General features: G+C 41.8%; 1 protein-coding gene and 1 non-coding gene across 2 annotated transcripts; one reads left to right on the forward strand and one right to left on the reverse strand.

Moving 5' to 3' along the window:
* Positions 1-3,148: 3,148 nt before the first annotated feature.
* trnat-ugu (transfer RNA threonine (anticodon UGU)) lies at positions 3,149-3,221 on the forward strand. Its single transcript has one exon. It is a non-coding gene; the product is annotated as a tRNA-Thr (tRNA).
* Positions 3,222-3,302: 81 nt separating this feature from the next.
* Positions 3,303-13,700, reverse strand: LOC148827929 (cholesterol 24-hydroxylase-like). The gene is made up of 15 exons (XM_088926103.1): positions 13,440-13,700; positions 12,874-12,951; positions 12,671-12,752; positions 12,264-12,337; positions 11,229-11,315; positions 10,060-10,198; positions 9,817-9,930; positions 9,088-9,244; positions 7,765-7,827; positions 7,502-7,574; positions 7,320-7,404; positions 7,093-7,203; positions 5,999-6,087; positions 5,453-5,519; positions 3,303-4,680 (listed from the first exon to the last, which is right to left on the reverse strand). The coding sequence occupies exons 1-15, from the start codon at positions 13,586-13,588 to the stop codon at positions 4,534-4,536; spliced, it is 1,515 nt and encodes a 504-aa protein (XP_088782229.1). The 5' UTR covers positions 13,589-13,700; the 3' UTR covers positions 3,303-4,533.
* Positions 13,701-18,985: the final 5,285 nt, after the last annotated feature.

The following is an 18,985-nucleotide window of genomic DNA, read 5'->3' on the forward strand; positions in this document are numbered from 1 at the left end:
CTTTTCTACTCTCACCATTTCTTCTCTGGTACAGGTCTGCCACTTCCTCCTGATCCTCATTCACCCCACTATTCAACTCAACTGCTGTTCCAGGCTCTGGAGCTCTCCTTCCCGGAACACGATAACTCTTTTGGCCAGCCTGCCTGTCAGTGCTATCAGCCTGCTCCACCTCATCTAGAATCTGTGCCTTCCCTCATCTGTGTTCATCCTTGCCTGTTTCATGCTCCAATACACCAGCACCTACACTGGCCCTGTGGCTGCACACAGCCCACTCAGAACCCTACTTGTTGCTTACTGCTGTCTGTGACCCTCTTCCTGCCTGTCAGACAGCAGCAGGCAGCATGTATGGTCCTGAGTAGGCTGTGTGCAGTGTAGGTGCTGGGGAATTGGATTATCTCTCTTCTCTCCCTTCACCCCCTCTTGCCCTCTCCCCCTCTTCCACCTGTCTTACCCTTCAGCACCTCAAACATGTCCATTCTTGGCTTCATTCTTCCTGGTAATGTACTGGTAATGCAACCTGCTAATTGCACTTAGTCACTATGAACACCACACATACTGTACCTAAAGGGTCTTTACATTGCTCTTCTGTAGTCCTCACGGTTGTTATGCCGTTTTAGTTCTTACTGCTTCAGTTTGTATAGTCCAACACCCGCGTTTCAATGTCTATTTTGTGACAGCACATTTGCCATTTTCTTAATTTAATTTATTGGACTTGTGTAGTTGTTGTTTTTTTTTTGTGCTTACACATAATCTATGTTTTTTACGTATTAAACGTGATCCTGGATAAGGGCATCTGCTACACCAATAAATACTTCTAATAATAGCACCAGCCGTCAGCGACGGGAGGACATCATTGTGCTTCCATTTAACAGAAGCGTCAAAAGGTCAAAGGTTGCTGCCCCAAATTTGACGCCAATTCGTTGGGTCCGCCGAGAGTGATTGAGATTAGGTATCAAATATTGAAATGGTCTGGGAAAAGACCCATGTTTGAACTGTACAAAATAGATGTAAATGCATATTTACAAACTATATCTAAATGTAAGAACCTGAAAGTCGTGCGAACCTTATCTTTATTTACCTTGTTTAATCTTTTAAACGTTTTTAACGTTCCCCTGACGATGATATAGATAGTGTATATGTACTCTTGTTTGTATTATATGTATTTTTGTTGTTACAATAAAAAAAAAAATTAAGTTATCGAATACACCTGCTCCCTAATCTTCCTCCGCCTCCGGTGGCGTCAGGTATTTCTCCATCAGGACCGGAGCGCCCCTCATCACCCCAGACCCCGCTCTTCGAGGGCCTTTCTCCGGGGGCGAAGCCTGACTGCTCCCCGACCTTCCAGCCAATACCCTTCCCATACCCCGCTCCCTGTCTCCCTTTCCTCTCTGCCTCATGGTCTGCTAGCCCTCTCTTGCCCCGTCTTCTGCCGTCCACCCCCCTCCGGGATCAGCACACACACCTGTTAATCAGTAAAGGGCAGTTAACCCCTGTGAGCCGCGGCTCTCTTCCAGGGTGCTGTGGTGTGTTTCGTGCCACACGCAACCGCACCTTGAAAGCAGTGCTGGGAGTGGACAATGCGAAGGAGGTCAGTGTGTATGAATCGGTCCTGGAAGGAAAAAAAAAACCTGGAGAGATTTTTGAAGCTTTTTTTTAATAAGTGTGTGTTCCCCCCCCCGCCCTGAGTACCGCTTGTCGCCAGCGGAGATTCAGATCCCGAAACGTTCAGGTAAACTTCGTGTTGGTGCAACGTTTAAAAAATAAGGACGAAATGCACACGGATGTGACAGGGTTAAGAGGGTACACCACCAAGCCTTGTAAATCACATTTATATGTTCTTTTCCAGACAGGGCGTTTGAGCTCAGCCTTCCCGAGTCTGGTACTCGACTGACATCATAGTTTTTAAGAGGCTAAAAATGTCCTGTGATCTGATCTTACCGTACCTAGAGAGCCAAGAGTAATGTCTACGTGTCTTCTGGAGAATAAAATTGCGATGGACGTCAAACGAAAGCGTCAAAAACGATTTTTCGGAAGAGGATAAAACGATAGTTAACAGAAATTATTAAGATTCATTACATTATTAATGAAATTCAATTGGCTGTCTTTACCTAATGAGAAATGAATGACTTCTAGCTTTCCAACATAACTCACAAGCTATAACACCCAGAACCCGTTCATCGGTGGTGCGCTTGAAAGAGCTAGAACTGTTTAGTTTATCAGATGCCTGAAGCTGCAGGAAACAAAAAAAAAGGTGCAATCTTCAACATAATGATTTCCTCACGTATTTGTTGTGATGTACTGCTGTCCTGTTCATTTATCTTTGCACACACTGATTTTTCAAATCATTTAAGAAATAAATATTCTAGGTGTATTGGCTCTAGCCTTCTAGCCATTTATGTAAACTCCTGAAAAAGTGAGACGTACAGGGATACAGCAGCCCGTCACACTGGGGCGCGCAATTGTGATTCTTAGAGGACCGGAATCGATATTTATATTCGTTTTCACGCAGATACATCAATTTTAAAAAAATGGTTCTCCTGTTACTTTGCCCGACTTGTTTTCCCGAAAGCAGGGGGATAAGAAGGAGTTTTTTAGCGTGTCCCTCCACGACGACCAGCGCGACAGCTGCGTCCAGCCGCTAGAGGGAGTCGTCGGGCGCGTCCGCGTCGCTGGAAAAGACCCGGTTGCCCAACTTCAAGGCCGCGGCTATTACCTGCGGTCGCCAGGCAACTGTTGTTTCCTTCTCTCTGATTGGCCGGAGGCAGTGACGAAAAAGATGTGCGCTGCCCCCTTCCCCCCCCCTCGCCGTTCGTGTCTGTGACGTAATGTCGGAGAATGTTTCTGAATTATATTATTTGTAATGAGGCCGATTGTGTTCAGTCTACCCGTCTGAACGCTATTTATAATCTGTATCTGACAGATAAACTCTACTGTTCGCTCAGGTTCACGTTATGAATAGCGGCGCTGCTGAAAATCCTGCGATGAAATCGCGCGACTTTAACTACTCGACTTCCGCATTTCAGAGACTGAAACAATTAAAATCAGGACAGATATTAACAGAACAAATCTAATTACAGAGGAAGAAATTTCTAAGAAAAAAATTGAATATTAAAATATTTAAAGTAGTGTGTTGCTGATGGTACCAGCCGGCTCCATAGCTCAGTGGTTAGAGCACTGGTCTTGTAAACCAGGGGTCGCGAGTTCGATCCTCGCTGGGGCCTCGTGTTTTCTACTTCCTTTTTAAACATAACATCATATACAAAACCTTCCGAAACAAATAAAAAAAAACTGTCACAAAGCAATTCTTTGTTATATTCTTTATTAAAATAGCGTTCACTGATGAGAAACCCCTATGCGAATCATTTAGTAAATTTTCATAAATTTAAATTTAATTTTTTACAGAGCACAGCAGAGCAGTATACACGATAGGTACAGTATAAAGTCTAAAGTTTCACAGATCAAAACGAACTCCACGTTAAGTGTAATAAAATTTTAACAACCACACGTGTATTTTAACTAAAAGTGAGCAAGAAATCATTTCAAACATTCAGCGAATGCCCACCAGATGTCACTAGATCTCCAGAGGACACGTTGAGTTCAATTTACACAGAAAATAGGAAAGCGTATTCCGGTTATTGCTTCTGCTGTTATACATAAATTCTGAGCATTGTAGCCGAGAGGTTCTAGTGGAAACACGAGGGCCAGCTGTGGCTTTGGAGCTGGGCTCAGCAGAAAGGGCTGTGGGATTGAACCCTTAGCAACGGGCTGCAACTGCTCAAACACCCTGCTGGGTAAACAGGTACAGTGACTCTCAAGGACTTCACAGTTTGTTCTCCATTATCTTACCTCATTGAATCAAATGAGAAAAAACGTATCATTATTACAAATGTTAAAAAGTAGCACAAATTGTTTTTTAAAAAAAACAGGAAATAGGTAGCAGGCCAGTAAAGACAATTTAGTCTTTTTTTAAAACTTGAGTAACATCCATTTCATTCTGCAGAATGGGAAATTCTATCTTTAACAGATCAGAATTCAGAAGAAAATGCACACAGAATTAGTAATGAAGTAATGAATCAAACTGAATGGTGACTGTGAGATTGCAGAGAGATTAAAGCCTGTGCACCAACATCTCCTGTCACCAGTTTTTAGATCAGTTCTCACAGCAAGACAGCAGAGCCCACGTGATTTTCACCTTGGGGATAAATGACTGATCCTAGCGAACCCACACATTACAGACTTACATTAGATTAATTCCCAGATTTTGAGGATATTTTTCACACTAGTTCAGGGTATTTTTAATTTTGTAAATTAAGACTGAAGAGGAAACAAAAAATTAATGATTAACAGCCAAAAAGAAGCCAGAACCATTATATAGTACTTAAGCTTTAAAGCTTCATTTTCAATGACAGGCCATATCATACAGGAATTTGATTCCATATTCTTCTAGAAGAGTGCGAAAACATGATTTCCATTAGTACCATAACATTTACTAATTCCATAAGGCAGTTTCATCCCACTCAACAGCAGCCCAGATCAAGAGCCCTTTCTGCTGGTCACTCTGCACACCACCCCCCCGTGAGGCCTCAGTGTTCCTGTGTCCATTATCCCGTACGACTGTCCTGGGACCAGCTGGAACTGAAACCTCTGGAGCAACTTCGCCATCACAACCTTAGCCTCCATCTGTGCAAGAAAAAGAAATCTTCATCAGGACTGCTGTAATGGGGGATAAATCAAGATGAGTAACTTGGTCACTGAAGCCCACCTAGAACACAGCGATTAGGTGGGTACTCCTGACTTGTTGTGCTGATGGCCAAAACTATTCTGATGGTGAGTAAACAGGGAAACGTAAGGCAAACTTTTCAAGCAAAAATGTTCAAGAATGTGGATAGAATTTCAAAATCAATGCAGTGCACCACACATCTTGAAGACAAAAGCTATGTCACCAAGCAAAATATGAAAGCAATTTTATACACATAAAAAAGTACTAACTTTTCCTATACTGCATATTCTCAGAATTTTCCCAAAGGGTACCAAAACCTACAGTGCTTTAAAAGAAAGCTCCAGCTTTCAAAGCTTTAAATTCACATGAAACTGATTTTTGATTTCTGAACTTTCCCCTTGCAAATGCAGCCATTTCATTAATGAAGGAATAGCTGTACTGTGATCACTTATGGTGATGTAATAAGACTGCAGTGTCTGTCATGACTGCTGCATGTTTCTGCTTTGTCAATCAGTTAAACTTTGCAGAATTGAACTGGCAACTTTCTCTCTCTCCCGTGCACCTGAAGAAGGCTCCTCAGCTGATATGCAATATTTCTTTTCCTTTCAGCATGGAATGAGCCTTAACTTGTTCCCTTGCAGGCTGCGCATGCTGACGCAGCTCCTAATTCAAACCTAAACTGACGTCCACCTCTTTACCCGAACCCCCAACCCAGAAAGCAGGAAGCCTCACCTGAGAGAAGATTTGTCCCAGGCAGGAGCGATGGCCCAGCACAAAGGGAAAGTAGCAGAAGTATGGCCTAAAATAAAAAGGCACACTCTTAGCATCATTCCATTATTTATTTAAATAGCAAGGTCTTGTCTTTTCGTTCCAATCATCTCTCAATTACCCACCAGCACCACTGACTGCCTCGATAACACAAATAGGAATTTTATTCCGATGCACAGAAAACCTAAAGGATCTGGATAATCCAGGACCTGAGTAAAAAGACTTAAGACTGTAATCAACAATAAGACAATTTTATCCAACGTCCTTACCATCGTGCTCAAACCTCAACACATTTAGAAATGTACATGTGGGAGGGCCAGTGTTCATACAGAAATATAATCACGCTCTTTTCCACATTTGGTCACTGTTGTAGGACCTGTGACCAAATGTGTACAGTATCTCACTTCCAGGTAAGAGCTTGTTTCAGTGCAGTGATTAACTGTACAGGTTCATGTGAAATTCAAGCACAATAGGACAGGGAAACAGGAGGTGGGATGTACATGGACTTACTTTGGAGCATCTGGATGAAATCTGTCTGGGTCAAATTTCAGAGGGTCTTTAAAAAACTTCTCCATTCTTCCCATGATATAAGTGTTCAGCTGTTAAACACAAGAAGTACCCCAGTAAACACGAACATGCAAGGGAGAAAGCCGTCTAAACTAACCCATGCTTCTGCCTGCTAGTCCCACACTCTGCTGTAGCTCCTGCTGCACTCTGGTCACTAGTTCCAGAAACAGGGCAGAGGTGAGAGGAGAACACTGGGATGTGCTCCTTGCCTGGCTGCATCAGGCAGGACACGTCCGAGCGGGTCAGTTTCTGCAGTGCACACACACAGTGATCTGTGCCACACAGCAGCAACCCTTTGCATGAACACATGCAAAATATTCTCTAGTATCGATACATACTGAGCGGCAAAAGAAACTGACCATAGCGCATGTTTCTTAAAAAAAAGGAGATAGATTTTGATGCTCAGTATATTGTAATAGACAATAGAAGAGGGTGCAGAATTGGTTCAGACACCAATTGTAATAAACAAGGTCAAATTAAAGTTTAAAAATAAGGGCCTCATACCAGCTTACCTGGAAAGAAAATTGCTAAGAGTCAAATAATACAACAGCAGTCAGGGAGTGTTGAGCATACTCACACAGCTTCTATTCTCCTGGCTCAGTGCAGTTTCAGAACAAAAGAACAGGTAATAACTTAACAGACACTTAGGTCTATTTACAAAAAATAACCAACAACACCAAGCACAGTGACTATTTACAAATAATTGCATTCAGCATGAGTTCCTTGGTCCTGCCTTTTCCAGACAGCTCAGCCTCAGCTAAGTCTCTACCATGCTGGGTCTCTGTGTGTCAGATATACTGCATGTGTCCCTTTCAGATGCTGCGGGGATCTAAGAAATATAAAGGCATAAGGGCTTGGCTGTGCAATAATCCATAGAGAGACCCGCAGCAGTACGCACAGACTTCAGTTTCTTTTACTTCCTGGCTTTTGTTTCTGTGTCAGGCTCTGGTTTCATACTTCATCTTTGAACGACTGGGAACATAAATGGGGAATGAGACCCGATAAACCAACCCGTTACGACCGCAAGGAAGACCTACCGTCACAGAAGTCCCTCCAGGAATGAAAATCCCTTCAATGACCGAGTCCTCAGCAATCCAGCGAGACGTGCCGGGGCCTGGGGGGTACAGCCTCAGAGACTCCTTCAAGACCTGCGGCGGCGCCCAGAGGAAAAGCCGCAGTAGTGAGGTGGGATCCACCTACAGTACTTACCGTACCCACACACGGACTCTGTACGCCCATAATCAATGTCTCTCCTTACACCTACCTGGGTCAAGTACGTTAACTTTCCAAGGTCTTCATAATCTATCTCTCGCTTTGAGCCAAGCACATCATCAATCTCATTTCTGAGCCTGAAATGAAAAGATTTAACTTTCCAGCCCTTTCTGGGTTTCTTTCTTACAAACACTGCACTTGCATCAAGGCTTCTGTGCACAGGCGGCAGCTCACCTTTCTGTTATCTCTGGCTGTCTTGTTAGCTCCATTATTGTAAAGGCAATTTGATTGGCTGTCGTTTCTTGCCCTTAGGAAAAAAATAATAATTTAATATGTCATTTTCTTGCAGCTCTTAGGGTTGTGGTAATTTCCTATTAATATAATTATAATAAAGGATGTGGCCTGATAAATATTTGTTTCATATATACCGTAAGAGGGTAGTTTTAAAAAATCTAATACAAGAACTGCCAGAGAATGAGAAAGGCTACGATTCTCACCGGCTATAAAAAATGTAACGAAGTTGTCCAGCATGTGCTCATCATCGAAGTCTCCATCTTCCTCTAAAAAAGAAAAAAAATGGATTTAATTTAAAACTTAAAGAGAAATACAAAAACACGATCATTAATGTCTTTCTTTGCAATCCATTATGCTGAATGTATTACATGTGAGGGACTGAATGTGAGAATTTCTGTTCTAGTTCCTTTTCAGGCTCATCCAAACTGAGCCAAATCACTGCTCCTTTTCAAAAGGGCAAATAAATTATGAGTAAACCTTTTAAATCAGTACTGCCCCACCTTCCCGAGTACAAGGCAATAGCATAAAAAGGAATCTGCAAATTTATTCCCCTACCTGTAAGGAAAAAGTGATCATTTCAAGTATAAAAATGCATTAGACCCACTCAGACTTATTTATGCTTGAGCAGCTCCTAGCATAACTCCAGTCACCCAGGGACCTAACCCTTCCCCTTGTGAGTCTAACAGCTGCACAGGTAAAGATGAAGTATTTATACAATGAGGTACCTCAGAGTTTAACCATATCAAATTCTGTTATCTCAGCGTCCTTAGTGGCATCCTGTTCAAACACTACCACAGAACCTTACAACAGGAGGCTGAGCACCCACACCACAACGGGCTGTGCAAACCTCAAACCTGCGTTCTTTTTCTCTTTTATTTCATTCAGGCAATGAATTGGTTAGAAGTTGTTTCTATGGAGTGCCAAATGCACTAGTTTTGTAATTATTTTCTAATATGTGTTATTTTGGAAAGCTGGTATTTGATATCTATTTACAAGTAAGCGTGCAATCTTATTTTTCTTCTGGACTTCTAAGAATGCTATTTTCAGAAAACCTAACAATTAATTATACACACAGTTACAGCTTCAGTGCAAGAAGCAAATTTCAGACACTGATTTTCTTGTCAGCTTCTTCTCCTGCAAGTGAGACCAAAGCATTATCTCTGCCAAAGATAAAAAACAAAAATACTCACAGAGACACTGGATTACTTTGTGCTGTCTGAATTTTCACCCTGAAGCCAATTAGAGCATTTTGACAAGCTGGCTTCTGAACGAATGGTTCCTTCTAAAAACATTTTTTTTATTTTTACTTTTTCACAAGACAAAGATACTGCTAAGATACCTGCAAAGGGATTTATAATTAAAAGATGCACCTGTGGATAAACACATGATCACTGTGAAGATTATGTTTAAGGCTCAGTTTAGCATTTGTTAGCTGTCTGACTGTTTGATGAAACTAGATGAGCTAGGAGGGCCTTCTCTGCTCCTTATAAAAAGCAGCAAACGAGCGCACCGCTGGATGGACTCGCCTGCACTCTCCAGAATCCGAGTTAAAATGTCTCGAGGCACGTCCTCCCCAGCTCTCACTGCTCGCTTCCTCTTCTCAATGCACTCCCTTCCAGTTCTGCGAAGCAGCTCTGCAGAGTCTTCCACTTCTTTTATAAATTTCCAGTTCCAAGGAAGAAACTAGGGAAAGAGGGAAAAATGGGATGGGAGACTCCAGAGAAAGCTAAGGTTGCTGCTGGAAGAGGTGTTAGTGGGGCCATTAGGGGGCGCTCACCCCGCGGTCTGTGTGGGTCCTGCTGTTAAATTTTCAGAGGGCAGAATGTTATTTACATATTCTTTATAGAACTGTAGGAAATGGACTGATGACAGACCTCGATCATGACCACTGCTACAAACAGCACAGATTTATCTTATTTTGCTTACAGCTATTGAACTGTTGATGAGCTTTCTGTCTTGATGTTTTCTAATTAAAACTAAACTAAAAACGAACTAAAACTAATTTTATTTTGAGACACTTGTTTTGATCCCATTTTTCCCATTTTAGTAATCTGCGGTACAAACAGATGTTCCTGATAATGTTAGATAGATTGATATTTTGCTTAAACATCAATAATATGAAAATCATTGCAAGATTTTGCATTGCAATCTGGTGATCGCATTTTCTCAAAGCAGTCAGGAGTAAGTTTATACACTGTAGATTTTAGAACCATACTTCCTCCTTTACAAAGATGAGTAAAACATCTGTCTCCTACCTTCATAAAAGGGTTTCTTACGAAGAGCACCATTCCTTTCAAACACAAAGATATAGCTCTTGGAAAAGGGGTGGTGTCATCATCCAGCAAATTCAAATCCATTCCAAATGCTGTCTGTACAACAAATAGCAATGGAAGAGGTTTGTTTCACAAAGGATTAAGAAGTCGAACTTGAGGGAATGGGTGTTTGGCGAGACGGGGGAAGTGGCGCTGTACAGACACACAGGCAGCGTGGTGACAAACCGTGGTAATGACGTCCAGTGTCACGCGGTTGACCAGGTGGTGCATGTTGGCGTGTTCCTGTGTCTCAGCCTTTTCCTGCAGCTTCTCCATGAGGCACTCAGCCTTTTCATTGAAGGTGCCCATGAGCCCCTTCAGGTATCTGCCACACAGCAAGAGAAATCACAGCCTGAATCCCCAAACTGGTCCAACCATGTGTACATTTCATACATGTGACCGGATCAGCTTGCATATGCTGTCGAATGGCCAATTCATGGTATTCTACTACCGCTACCAATACTAAAAAGCTAGCATTGCTATCCAAGCGATGACACAGATGCTGCATTTGAATTCAAGTAGCATCCTGTTAGATGAGGATGACGGCGCCAATTCTAGCGAGCCCAGCTCGTTGCGCTCTGCGCAGTCCGAGCTGCTGAGATACAGACACCAGAGCACACCTCCCGAACTTTCATCACAAGGGCCTGCATGGCCTGTCCTGCACTTCCCACACACTCACTCTTGCATGCTTTCCCACCTACAAGGGCATAGCGGTGGCACTGTGGCTCAGGATCTGTGCCTGTGGCCTGAAGGATGCCAGTTCAAATCCTGCGGCTGGCAGAGGAATCCTACTCTGTTGGGCCCCTGAGCCAGGCCCTTAACCCCAGCTGCTCCAGGGGTGCTATATAAATTGCTGACCCTGTGCTCTGACCCCAGCTTCTCTCTCTGTCTGTGTCTCATGGAGAGCTAGCTGGGGTATGCAAAAAGATGTATTCCTAATGAAAGAAATTGTATATGGCCAATAAAGTGATCTTATCTTATCTTACATATCCAGTCCATGTTTCAGACTTTCAAGGCCCATTCCTCTACACACTGTGCAGAAAGTGTCCGGTCTGCAAGCGCGTATCTTCATTACACTTTCCACTGCCCCTCGAACCCACATGGAAGCACACTTTACTCTGCCACTGGAACTATACTTGTACCATGGACTAGTTGTGCGTTATTTATGTTTACCATAGAACATCATCACAAGGTTTTTTTTATTTTTTCACAATACATTGCAGAATACATTACAGATGTCTGCTACAAAAACACTTCTTGTGAAAAAGGTTTGTCCTCCCTGTGCTGCATTCCAGCATGTGGAATTGGAGTGGATATATAAGAGGAAGGAAGGGTGACACCAGAGGGGGACTCACGAGTAGCTGAAGGCACTGTCCATAATTCGGCGCTGTTTGTACCAGTGGTCATGATCCGGGTCAGTCAGCAACCCATTACCTAAAAACCTACAGAGAATACTGCATGTAGATCATTCTCTGCCATCAAGAACTTCAAATTAGTATAGTATTTCAAGAAATCATAAGGATTGTATTATCCAAGTGTTTTGTATTTAATTTACTTTTCAAATATGCTTTGAACTTTACGTAATCATTGCGCATAAATTCTTATTGAGACTCGGGGCAATTTGACATCTGAGAGATTGTGTTAAAAATAAAAAATGTTTCAGTCTTTGTAAATTTAATGGCTAGCATCAGTTGGTGTTTCCATAAAAAATAATTCTGCTTTCTAATTTAGTACTTATGAGTAATGGAATATCCTTTTCATTCTAGCAGGATAATCAGCATTTAATTTTAAATTGAAAATATTCAGCCTTTAAGGTCTTTCAGGTAGATTACTTTCTGTTCTTTCAAAGGGGAATAAAGATTTTAGTTTCTTTTCCTTGCAGGTAATTGGACAAAATATTTCTCTTGGTTAAAGATGTGAATCACTGCAAGTTAAAAGTCAGTGTAGGTTTATATAAAGATAACACAGGGGTGGTTATACACCAGTGAGCCACATAAATATTGGTTAAAGATTCTGAGCTTATTGTAATCTGGAGTCAAGACAGTGGAATTTAAGCAGTTTTCCCCATGACATAGGTGCTGGGAGTGTGAAATGCAAGCAGCAGAGCACACTTCATTAGCTCTTCAGACGTTACAACGTGAGGGAATTCTCTCAATTTACGTAGGATGAAACCTGAATAACTCTGACGACATTAAAGTCAAAGGCAGTGTGTGCGCTCGACTGGGTCTCTGCACAGGCCACAGCAGTTAGCGTCTCATTCTCTGCAAATGCAGTGTCAAATGAAGTTTGTAAAAACTTTTTCCAAAGAAAATGCATGTTGTGGTTTGCAAACTGACATTTACATGATCTTTCATTAAGCAATGCATCTTTGCCCTCTTTCACAAGAGTACCTTTTCCGAAACAAATAAAACAGACGTTTATAGGCGATTGGATCCTTAGGATACTTCGGAGACATCAGAAGTTCCTGAATAATGACATCAGTAACAGCATTTGTTAACGTATGCATTATTAACAAACAGTTGTTAAGAAGACTGCAGGAATTTTCAGCATCAAAAATACAAATTTTCGAAAGAAAGACTATATGATAAAAATACCTAAAGCACAAGCAAATGAAATATACCTGACACTGCAAGCATTTAAAAAGATGCTTTTAAAATCATACTCCTCAGAGATCTAAACACCGAGGAGCAGCACACTCAAGAAGATTGATGCAATGACATTCTGCACTCCTTGTTTGTCAGTGTGCACATAAACACATTTAGAGCTGTCGAAAAATATCATATTCTGATGGCTTTACCTTCACTGCTTCCGGGCTGGTGACGGTCAGCATGACCGTGTGAAGAAAGTTGACGCGATAGACAGGTCCGTACTTTTCCGCCCTAACAATGATAAAAGTTTGTGACATGCATGCTGATCTACATGTGGGTCTACGGAAAGCACACAAGACAATAAAATATCTGAACTACTCTCTGAAATATCAGGAAAGTTATGTTTGCTCACCATTCAAGGAACTGGTCATGTACCACTCTGTAGTCCTCCATCTTTTTGTTTAGTGTGTAGGAATGTCCCAGAAGAAAGCTGTACAAAGTTGGAAAACAGAAAAAGGTTAAAGATCAACAGGAAGGACAGAAAACTGGCTGATCTGTAAAACAGTGCCAATAAAGTACTAATGACTGCCACCAGCTTTCCCCCTCGTGCCCTCCTTGCCAGGATAGGGCTGAACTCTGACTGGGCACCTCCAATACACCTCCCCTACACAGTACACGGTGCTCGACCTCCATAAAGTCTGCTCCTCACTCATACTGACTAGAACAAACTTATTCGCTCAGCTGGGCTAACTAGGTCACACGAAAACCGACGCCATTATTTTAATACGAAACGGGCGTACTAATGATGTATTCGTGTTTAAAGATATAATACGGACATGTGAAAGGTGATCTGACAGCAGCGTTTCTAAAGACGTTGGAACAGAAAATCGGAGAGGCCAGGCAATCTTTCGTTGCGTTTACTTATTTGTAATTTTAGCAAATTATTACTCTTTGCGTAACTGAACGAAAGGGACTCACCTGTCCCTCGGCGGCCCGGGTATGTGATCAAACTTCATGTGAATGTATTTCACATACAGACAATACAGAATAAAAGCGCAGAGCAACAGGAGGAACAGATACAGAAGAACACTGGCTGTGCACTGTGCGACACTACCCAGTAAAGCCATGGCTGTTTTAAGTCCAACACGGAGAGCTCTCCTTGTCCTCGGTTTTTTTTTCCGTTGTACTAGTGACCTTTAGAAGTCTTTGAAAAGCAGTTACACTTGGCAACCTAATCTTTCCGGGAGCATGGTGCTAGGCGCTGCTGCTCTGACAGGGAATCATGGGATGGTATAAACCGAATCGCTTCAGGAACACGACCGATATGAAGTTAAAGCGCGGTAACACGAAAACAATGTATAAAAGTGAAGATATTCTTCCACACGTTATTTGTTTTTTAAGACCAGATAACCCATTATATAATACTTTAATGCAGTAAAAAGATATGTCACAATACTGGATTTGAATGGCTAATGATTTCCTACATTCAAATATGGGTATTCTACGGTCTATATTATTGTAGGACTCGAACCCGGGCCTCTGGCATTACTCAAGAGGGACCCGGGCTCTTGAGCCAAAGGGAAATCTCCCGTTAGCGGCTGCGGTCCCTGCTATTCACAGGGAAGGGCGGTGACGTCACCGCGCTGGTAAGCCGGCTCGAACAACCTGCAATGGTGGCCGTATGTGTTACATTATGGTCAGAGTTGGCCTGCATCAACCATTGCGTTCTTAACTTCGAAATTAACGAGCATCCATGACGTTTTCTTGTTATCTTTAATTTATTGGTTTGACTGTTAAAAAATTAGGATGGCATACGCTAAATTCCAAAGATGATAAAAGTTATGAAAACAGCAGCAAAGTCCACTTATCCTTTGGTGGCCTATGAGTAATGATTCATCTTCATGTTTTTAGACTTCCACCCATCAAAACATCTCAAAATTAACACCTTTTCTTCCCAGTTACAGTATGTCATTTCTATCGATGAGGATTTGAGATTGCAGGGTTTAATTTAGGACTAAGTTGTGTGAAAGAGTAAATGTGAGGAGAAACATAATGTAACAGGATGAAGAAAAGATCTGTTTGTCTGACAGAATAACATTTTATGCAAAATCATTAACAAAAACGCAGAGTAGATGAGCGAATGCCCAGCTGAGCGAATAAGTTTGTAAAAGTCAGTATGAGTGAGGAGCAGACTTTATGGAGGTCGAGCATCGTGTACTGTGTAGGGGAGGTGTATTGGAGGTGCCCGGTCAGAGTGCAGCCCTATCCTGGCAAGGAGGGCACGAAGGGGAAAGCTGGTGGCAGGAAATTCCGCGGCACCCCGATACCCCGACACCCAGCAGGGTCTACCCACTTCTTACTGGTCACTGCCTCGTCTTGCTCTCCATGCGCTAAACTGGAGTTATGTAACCAGTTATGTAACACGGAGCAATACGTCTGGACTGTGTATGAAATAGGGCCCCTTTGTAAACTGCAAAATTACTTGAACGTTATGAATTTAAAAAAGGGAAGGTTTTCCTTTAAATTGCAACTTTTGTTGAAGTTGCACAGGATTTAAGGTCTATCGGCTCCATCTCCCGGCAAGCACGTAAATTAAAATCCCTTGATACAACAGGCACAGGAAAACTAACGGGGGTAGTTAACTAGGTCACAGAAAAACCGACGCCATTATTTTAATACGAAACGGGCGTACTAATGATGTATTCGTGTTTAAAGATATAATACGGACATGTGAAAGGTGATCTGACAGCAGCGTTTCTAAAGACGTTGGAACAGAAAATCGGAGAGGCCAGGCAATCTTTCGTTGCGTTTACTTATTTGTAATTTTAGCAAATTATTACCCTTTGCGTAACTGAACGAAAGGGACTCACCTGTCCCTCGGCGGCCCGGGTATGTGATCAAACTTCATGTGAATGTATTTCACATAGAGACAATACAGAATAAAAGCGCAGAGCAACAGGAGGAACAGATACAGAAGAACACTGGCTGCGCACTGTGCGACACTACCCAGTAAAGCCATGGCTGTTTTAAGTCCAACACGGAGAGCTCTCCTTGTCCTCGGTTTGTTTTTCCGTTGTGCTAGTGACCTTTAGAAGTCTTTGAAAAGCAGTTACACTTGGCAACCTAATCTTTCCGGGAGCATGGTGCTAGGCGCTGCTGCTCTGACAGGGAATCATGGGATGGTATAAACCGAATCGCTTCAGGAACACGACCGATATGAAGTTAAAGCGCGGTAACACGAAAAACAGGAAAACAATGTATAAAAGTGAAGATATTCTTCCACACGTTATTTGTTTTTTAAGACCAGATAACCCGTTATATAATACTTTAATGCAGTAAAAAGATATGTCGTAATACTGGATTTGAATGGCTAATGATTTCCTACATTCAAATATGGGTATTCTACGGTCTATATTATTGTAGGACTCGAACCCGGGCCTCTGGCATTACTCAAGAGGGACCCGGGCTCTTGAGCCAAAGGGAAATCTCCCGTTAGCGGCTGCGGTCCCTGCTATTCATAGGGAAGGGCGGTGACGTCACCGCGCTGGTAAGCCGGCTCGAACAACCTGCAATGGTGGCCGTATGTGTTACATTATGGTCAGAGTTGGCCTGCATCAACCATTGCGTTCTTAACTTCGAAATTAACGAGCATCCATGACGTTTTCTTGTTATCTTTAATTTATTGGTTTGACTGTTAAAAAATTAGGATGGCATACACTAAATTCCAAAGATGATAAAAGTTATGAAAACAGCAGCAAAGTCCACTTATCCTTTGGTGGCCTATGAGTAATGATTCATCTTCATGTTTTTAGACTTCCACGCAATCCAATACATTTTAGTTACAATCGCTGATATACTTAAATATGCTGTAAAAAACGTCAGCTGTGATTCTGCTCGAATTTAAGCGAAATAATGAGCACTCTACCACTACTGGTTCTGAAATAGCAAAACCAGATTTCACGATTGCAAAGCATTGCTGAAGGGAAAAGAAGCTTGGCAGGCTCTGTCACAGAGGGGTGTTTAAATTAACCGATATTAATGGCTGTCTGGGTACAAAGCAAAATGTCTATCGATGTTGCATTAAATATGCTTGTTAAACGTCTGTTGACTCTGCTACTCTAAAAATACATCTTACGTGCATCCTTAATTGGGCATGCTACACTGACGGCGGTGACGCATGTTTTTAGTACATTAACTGGAAGAGTCACCCCTAGTTCATGTGTTGAGATGTCTTAACAACAGTTTGCACTACTATTCTCTGTCTTTGCTAACATGTAAGAGCAGCTCAGCTCTTCTGTTCTTCACGGTGACCTCTGGAGACCTTGTGGGTTACCCTTCACCCCGCTAGAAATCACAAGTGAATCCCCATGATCCAGTGGAGACAGATCCAAGATCTGTTAATCCGACAACACCATCGGCTTTAAAACCTTTCCTCTTTCCTACGGGCAAAGACATGCTGCTTTCACCAAGCAGATCCACATATAAATGTGGTTCCTGTTCTTCAGAGCCTTGTCTTCCACCCATGAAAAAAGTTGATATTAAAGCTTACCATGAGTTGTTGACGCATTTTCCGAAATATGAACGTATCAAATGTGATGATCGTGAATAGCTTTATATAGGAATGTGAAATACTATTTATACTACCATTGTACTACCAGGTACTATTTATACTACCTGTGACCTACTAAAATAGGAACTTGCATCCCCCTGGAATCTCATACAGAAATGCAACTCATTTTCATCCCAACCCGTCATCCTGGATCAAGGGCGACACAAAAGATAGAACATGATAAAACATTCTGAATTGAGATTTTAAGTTGTCAAAGATGACTCAGTGCGACATCTGTGAAGCATGCAAGAAGGAAAACACCAATTATACTATTAAGCCTGTTTAAGTGACACACGCTAGACTGAAAATGCAGCATTTAAAGTTAGACATTTCAAACAATTAATATGCTACAGTGAAATCTGAGTGCTGTCTCATGACCATAAACATGACTTTCACAGTATCATCAGTTTTTCCTTGTCTTTGGATTTTCAGCCTTCTTTTGCTGCAGCAATTTTAAAACTATACCCTGTCACCAATGGCAGATTTCTTACAATAATAGTTAGAGCTGCATTCCACATCCCAGCCAATATAATTGCAATATTTTTGGAAAGCTGTAAGTTAATAAAAAGTATAATGATGCACCAATATTATATTAGATATTTCTATTTTAAAAGCTGAGTGCGCTGACTCTTCCCATTTCATTAATGAGAAAGGAAAAGTGAAACTGTTTTTGTGTGTGTTTAGCCCAGGACAGGTTGTACTGACAGCACAAGTCATTGACCTCAGACATGCTGGTCCACACACAGATGAAGTGACATAGAGATCTCCAATAGCTGCATGAGCACAGACATTACATTTTTTTGTGCACTAGTTACATTCCTCGACTGCAAACTTTTGTTTTACTTATTCTGAAGCCTTTCCCTGTTTGTACACCAGTTCTAAACACAGAGGGATCTATGTGCATGTGAATAGCACTATGTAAGAGCTTAAATTGGTAGCCAACTCTGGCTTTTTGCTTGTGTTCCATGACTGCCAGTCTCTGCGGGAGTGCTCACTCACAGGTGGGCTGTGCTGGGCTATGCGTATGAGTGGACTATGAACTGGGGGTGTTCCTTTCAACCATGTTTACTGGAGATCATCCAGACATCTGTCTTTCCAAACATAGTTTGATTGTGTTTCTTAAGATTTATTTCCAAACCCTTCCAAGGGACCATAAGACTTGTTCATGGAATCTCACGGGAATTCGACATCTGTTTTCATCCATTGAGAAATACAAAATCTTGACCAAGCTATATATTACTATAAAAGGAGATCTACTCTACGGTATATGTCACCCTGGAGTGAGGTGCTTTACCCCAGTTGCCCCAGTCCAGCCAGCTGCATCCATGGGGCCCAGCAGTGCTGGGGTAATTCCTGTGATGGATCAGAGTCACCTGCTCTCTGGTCCACCTACTGTACCCCTACAGAAACCAGAATCGTCTTTACATTTTAATCCCAAACTAATGTTAAGACCCAAAACTAAAAAAATCCTGTTGCAATTATTTTGAAAATAAATTTCACATTATAACCTAATGGGCAGTGTGGAGTTATTTTAAAATCACATATAACGTTTTTAAAAGAAGTAATTTGTCATTTTGCATAAACCAAAGAGAATTGCTGAGAATCATATTCAGCATCCTTTTGTTTTCTAAAGGGATCGGAGACTTATCGTGTCGTATTTGAAGAAGCCCTTCTTTAATCCAGCACTGCTCACTACAAACCTTTAATTACAGTCCATGAAAAAGTATTCACCCCTTTCAAACTGAATTAATTTTGCATATTTTTGCCACTGAATATTGTCAGACCTTCAATTGGGTCCTAGTGATATAGAAAGGCAGTCTGAGTGAACAAGTAACACCACGGTGTGGTGCTTGTTTGATTTATTTCTTTAACAAAGTCATCCAATGGCCAATGTACAGGACAGGTGTAGATGATT

Source organism: Atractosteus spatula, chromosome 9 (assembly GCF_055471065.1).
Source record: "Atractosteus spatula isolate fAtrSpa1 chromosome 9, fAtrSpa1.hap1, whole genome shotgun sequence".
NCBI lineage: Eukaryota > Metazoa > Chordata > Actinopteri > Semionotiformes > Lepisosteidae > Atractosteus > Atractosteus spatula.

Coding starts and splice junctions, on each gene's coding strand:
- LOC148827929 (XM_088926103.1), bottom strand. CDS start 13,588: ATGGCTTTACTGGGTAGTGTCGCACAGTGCACAGCCAGTGTTCTTCTG. Junction 12,753..12,873: donor CATGACCAGTTCCTTGAATG/GTGAGCAAACAT, acceptor TATCATTGTTAG/GGCGGAAAAGTACGGACCTG. Junction 11,316..12,263: donor TTTTATTTGTTTCGGAAAAG/GTACTCTTGTGA, acceptor TATTCTCTGTAG/GTTTTTAGGTAATGGGTTGC.